General features: G+C 38.5%; 1 protein-coding gene across 1 annotated transcript; it reads left to right on the top strand.

The window, feature by feature from the left end:
* Positions 1 to 404: 404 nt before the first annotated feature.
* LOC125213515 (heat shock protein 90-5, chloroplastic-like) lies at positions 405 to 5,354 on the top strand. Its single transcript, XM_048114106.2, has 19 exons — positions 405 to 726; positions 854 to 927; positions 1,244 to 1,369; positions 1,441 to 1,534; positions 1,633 to 1,716; positions 1,829 to 1,972; positions 2,145 to 2,261; positions 2,429 to 2,473; positions 2,571 to 2,651; positions 2,740 to 2,844; positions 2,916 to 3,056; positions 3,188 to 3,280; positions 3,376 to 3,453; positions 3,547 to 3,801; positions 4,032 to 4,134; positions 4,284 to 4,458; positions 4,556 to 4,661; positions 4,744 to 4,833; positions 4,926 to 5,354. Exons 1-19 carry the CDS (start codon positions 460 to 462, stop codon positions 5,133 to 5,135), a joined length of 2,388 nt encoding a protein of 795 aa, XP_047970063.1. The 5' UTR covers positions 405 to 459; the 3' UTR covers positions 5,136 to 5,354.
* Positions 5,355 to 5,719: the final 365 nt, after the last annotated feature.

Raw genomic sequence — 5,719 nt, 5'->3', positions numbered from 1 at the left:
TTTATATATTATATATATCAATCGGTATACCGGTATACCACGGTATACCGAAGCATCGGTATATACCGAATCTTCGGTATACCGCGGTATAGGGAAATCTAATACCGTTACCGTACCGATCTTTATCGGTAGATCGGTACGGTATCATACCGTACCGAAAACTACGGTATATCGGAAAAACGGTATTTTCGGTATTTTTTCGTTACGGTAAGTCCGGTATTCCGGTATTTCGGTATAATTCCCCAGCCCTAGGGTATATTAGTCCAGGTTTAAATTAAGATTATAAAATAATTAAGAAATATAAAAAAATAGGAGGATAATTGCGATGGCAAAATCCACACCATAGAATTTCTGTCAACAGATACTTCCAAATTCTAGAACCCTCCGTCGCTTCCCTTAAACCCATTTTCACGCTCCACTTATCTTCTTCGAATTCAACTTTGAATTTCCCCAGAAAAGATGGCGCCTGTGCTTAGCAGAAGTCTAGCTTCCGCGGCGATGGCCGTAACTCCAAATATGCCCTCATTTTCTACCACAGGCAATAGGGGTTTGCTTAGAAGCGCGTTTCTGCCCAAGACTGGACTAAAGAACACTTTTTTAAGGAGTGGATTGGAGTGGAAGGTGGAGGGCCGGCGGGGCGGGGTGGTGGTGAGATGTGACGCCTCCGCCGTGGCTGAGAAGGAGGCTCCGGAGAGCTCTGGAGAAACATTTGAATATCAGGCTGAGGTCAATATCTTTTTCTTTTCATTTCATTTCATTTCCCCTTTTTGCAGTTAAAAAACGGTGTTTTAGAGCATATTTTTTTTGTTTTCAATTGTTTTGATGATGGGAATTTGACTTATCTTTATTTCAGGTTAGTCGATTGATGGACTTAATAGTCCACAGCTTATACAGCCACAAGGAAGTTTTTCTTCGGGAGCTTGTCAGGTAGTTTCGTATTAGAGTATACTCCCTCCATTTCTGAACTTTGAAAACGGTATAAGTTTTGATGCAAAATTGGTAAGTAAGAGCGAAGAAGATAGAAACGGGTAAAGTAACAAAGAGAATGAGAAAAAAGTAGTGGAATTAGTGTTAGTGGAATGTTGGATACATTTATTAAAATGGAGAGTTTCTATTTTTAGAAACAGACTAAAAAGAAAAGAATTTCTATTTTTAGGAAACAGAGAGAGTATATTACGGTTTGTTATAGATTTCCATGTTTAGAGGAATTTGAGCTAAGTTTTAACAATCTTGTTTTCTGCAGTAATGCAAGTGATGCTCTTGATAAACTAAGGTTTTTGAGTGTGACTGAGCCCGCCTTACTGGGAGATTCCGGTGATCTAGAGATTCGAATCAAACCTGACCCGGACAATGGGACTATTACCATTACGTATGTATTTATTTTATCTCCATTGCAGTGGTGATGGTGAACTAGCTTAATTTTGCTTTGTTCTTTTACAGGGATACTGGTATTGGAATGACAAAGGAGGAGCTGATAGACTGTCTTGGAACCATTGCACAGAGTGGCACTTCTAGATTCCTAAAGGCGTTGAAGGTTGTTATGTCTTGTCATGTTGTGTCCTTCGGCCTTCCATGTTTGATGAGTTAACTAGCTAAACCATACATGTGAAATTTGATTTTCACTTCGTGCAGGAGAATCAGGACCTTGGGGCTGACAATAGCTTGATTGGCCAATTTGGTGTTGGGTTCTATTCTGCTTTTCTGATTGCGAATAGGGTACTCTCGGGTTCCCTTACCCTCTAATATAAGTTCTTGATAGTTTGTTGAATGTTTTCTGTTTCTTCTGTTAATGCTGGTTTAATTTAAATTTTCACTTTCCATTGTCCAGGTGGTTGTATCGACAAAGAGCCCCCGGTCTGACAAACAGTATGTTTGGGAATCTGTGGCTGATAGCAGCTCTTACACAATCAGAGAGGGAACTGATCCCAGCAAGCTCATCAGTCGAGGCACCCAGATCACTCTTTATCTGAGGGTATTCGTCATTTTCGCTTGCACGTTTGGATTTTTCGCTGTGTTAAAATATCTCATCCTATTCTGTAATAAAAGCTTATCCATTTACTAAGATTCTCATGCGATTTCTTCTTCGAACATGTTAGTAGTGGTTTTTTTCACGTAAAATAATCTTAGTTAGTTTTGGCTCGCAGGATGATGATAAATATGAATACACCGAGCCTACAAAGATCCAGAGTTTGGTCAAGAATTATTCTCAATTCGTATCATTCCCCATCTATACATGGCAAGAGAAATCAAGGACCATTGAGGTTTGACTTTTATATCATGATTAGTAGTACTAGTTGTCTTTGACTATGCTTTACTGCTGATGACACTGTTAAATGTTGTATGATTAAATGTCAATCATTAGATTTTACTGTTGCGGAGTTTGTGCGGGACAAGCTTAATGCTGATGTTCATCTTTTGATTTTGGCAGGTTGAAGAAGAGGAAGAACCAAAAGAGGGAGAAGAAGTACCTGAGGTAATGGAATACAGTTGATGATGATTTTGCTTTGTCTCTAAATTCTTTTGAAGGGTATTATGATCTTGCTATTTATTACTTCCGGGTGCTCTTCCAGGGAGAGAAGAAAAAGGTGAAGAAGACCAAAACTGAAAAATATTGGGACTGGGAACTGACAAATGAAACAAAACCTATATGGGTACATCTCTTCTTGAATTGATCTCATACTCTTTTTTCTTGCATTTGGATGTATGCTTTATGCCCTACTTTTCGTATTTAATGTACAGATGCGCAACCCGAAGGAAGTTGAAAAAGAACAATATCAAGAATTTTACAAGAAGACATTCAATGAGTTTCTGGACCCACTTACTTATACCCATTTTACTACTGAGGTACGGATATTCATGTCGAATGGTGAAACTTTCAATATCTCCAATGTGATTTCGATCGAGTGCTTCTGCAGGGTGAGGTGGAGTTCAGAAGTGTGCTCTACATTCCTGGAATGGCACCTCTTAACAATGAAGAAGTTATCAATCCCAAGACAAAAAACATCCGTTTATATGTGAAACGTGTATTTATTTCAGATGATTTTGATGGTGAACTGGTGAGAACCCCCTCTTCTGCCTTGAGACTTGTTGGGATATTCTTGATTTTTTGTGAACACCCAAAAACAATTATTTGATTTTAACGCATCATAAGATGTAGTTAATATAAAACCGATCTAATGACCTGCAGTTTCCAAGATACTTGAGCTTTGTGAAGGGTGTGGTCGACTCGGATGACCTTCCCCTAAATGTTTCCAGGGAGATTCTTCAGGAGAGCAGAATTGTAAGGAAGTCCCTTCTTATCGCCAAATCCAAATCAGTATTATAAGCCTCTATTTCTTTTTAAATTAATCGATTAATTTCATTTTCTTGTTTTAGGTGAGGATAATGAGGAAAAGACTTGTTAGGAAAACATTTGACATGATTCAAGATCTTTCTGAGAGTGAGAGCAAAGAGGTTGGTTGGCTGTAAATGAATGAATAAAATAAATAAATGTATACTCTTATTATTTTTCATGGAACTTAAACCTATGGTTCTGCTGCAATTTAGGATTATAAAAAATTCTGGGAGAATTTTGGAAAGTTTTTGAAGCTGGGTTGCATCGAGGATACTGGAAACCACAAGAGAATAACACCATTGTTGAGATTTCTGTCTTCCAAGAGTGACGAAGACCTGATAAGCTTGGATGATTATATCGAGAACATGGGAGAGAATCAGAAGGCTATCTATTACTTGGCAACAGACAGCTTAAAAAGTGCTAAATCTGCTCCTTTCGTGGAAAAATTGATACAGAAGGGTATTGAGGTGTGTGCACAAATAAGAATCAACGTTTTCTTTTGTGACAAATTAGTAGGTTGTTGAGAGTGATTGCATGTACTAATCCATTTGCTTGATCAGTCGAACATACTCCAGTATCTGTCTGAATGATAATCTAAAATGGCGTTGGTCTTAAACCTGGAGTCGCATGTTCAGTTTTGAGAGCAGTTTTGTATGTTGTATGATATTACATGCAAGCTTATCGCTTAAATGCACAGGTGCTTTACTTGATCGAGCCAATTGATGAAGTCGCGATCCAGAATTTAGAAACATACAAAGAGAAGAAATTTGTTGACATTAGTAAGGAGGATCTGGAGCTAGGTCAGTATCTCTTATACTCTTCAAAATTGACACCCCTGATTTTCATTGATTTGCTAACTCACCTTGGTTCTATTCGAAACTAAATGTTTGTTTTTTGGTTAGAACTTTTATCAACACTCTATGCTTACATTTGCATCTTAATGACACAGGTGACGAAGATGAGGTGAGCGAAAGGGAAAATAAGCAAGAGTATAATCTCCTCTGCGATTGGATAAAACAACAGCTTGGTGAAAAGGTAGCAAAAGTTCAAGTTTCGAAACGTTTAGCCTCTTCCCCGTGTGTGCTTGTTTCTGGCAAGTTTGGATGGTCAGCCAACATGGAAAGGTGCCACTTATCGCATACACACATTTGTTGATTTGTAAATGTTTGTAATGTTATTTTGTTTCTAATATCTATCCACCAACCTTTGATCATCGAATAGATTAATGAGAGCACAAACTCTTGGCGACCAATCGAGCCTCGAGTTCATGAGGGGTCGAAGAATACTGGAAATCAATCCAGACCATCCAGTCGTCAAAGACTTAAATGTAAGATAAAAATGTTTACCATATTCAAGATCTAATCTTCTCTTTTTACTTCCGATTTAATCGCTCCATTTGCTTTTCGCAGGCTGCCTGCAAGAACGCTCCCGATAATGTAGATGCCAAGAGGGCCGTCGAACTTCTCTATGATACGGCATTAATCTCCAGTGGGTTCACTGTAAGTATCAGAAACTTTTTAGGCATCTGTTATTTTCATGCCCTTTGTAGCTGCAGCTCTTTAAGGTGTCTACTGACTTACCGTAATGACAGCCTGATAGCCCGGCTGAGCTCAGCAGCAAGATATACGAGATGATGGCAATGGCCCTCGGAGGAAGATGGGGAAGATCAGAGGATGACGAGGAAGGTGAAGGTGACTCGAATGCCGCCTCAGAGGCTGATGCAGGGGCGGCAGAGGCCGTCGAATCTCAGGTTGTCGAGCCTTCGGAAGTGAGGACAGAGAGTGATCCTTGGAGTGATTAATTTTTTTGGCCATAATTGGAAGAAAGGTTTATGATTAGGCGAGACAGGGCAGAAGCAGGCTTCAGAGGGGAAGGGGAGATGATGGAAAATTTTCTGACATTTTATATCTTGTTTTTATGGTAGAGTTTTTTGATTAATTATATATGCTTCTTACTAATATGCAGGAATTCTGTTATACTTTATTTGATAAGTAAGAATATATTAATAATTAGTTTTTCATTTCTTAACAGTAGGGGTGTGCATTCGGATTTTGGTTTGGTTTTTCGCCCAAACCGAACCGAATCGAACCCGAAAAATTGAATTTAGGCTAAAACTGTAACCGAACCGAAAAATTGGAAATCGAAAAACCGAATAATCTGAACTGAAAATCCATTTCTTCGTATTTGCAGGAGCGGCAATTTGTCATGAAAAATAATCAATCTGTTATGACTTGTGAGCATTCATGATAAATACTAATCAATCTGCCCACACTTCGAAATAGCAATAACCTTAATTTTTCAATTTTACACATCATTTGTCGAAACTTTATCAAACTGAAATCAATCTTTTCAATTTTACATAGCAATAATCAATCTGCCCAAACT

Source organism: Salvia hispanica, chromosome 3 (genome assembly GCF_029641045.1).
Source record: "Salvia hispanica isolate PSC_SH4W2 chromosome 3, Shi_PSC_v1, whole genome shotgun sequence".
Classification (NCBI taxonomy): Eukaryota; Viridiplantae; Streptophyta; class Magnoliopsida; order Lamiales; family Lamiaceae; genus Salvia; species Salvia hispanica.
This window is presented reverse-complemented; position numbering and strand designations above follow the sequence as displayed.

Excerpts from the sequence above, each read along its gene's own strand:
- LOC125213515 (XM_048114106.2), top strand. The coding sequence starts at position 460 with ATGGCGCCTGTGCTTAGCAGAAGTCTAGCTTCCGCGGCGATGGCCGTA. Across the intron at positions 3,281-3,375 it reads TTCTTCAGGAGAGCAGAATT|GTGAGGATAATGAGGAAAAG; the intron begins GTAAGGAAGTCC and ends TTCTTGTTTTAG. Across the intron at positions 3,454-3,546 it reads CTGAGAGTGAGAGCAAAGAG|GATTATAAAAAATTCTGGGA; the intron begins GTTGGTTGGCTG and ends GCTGCAATTTAG.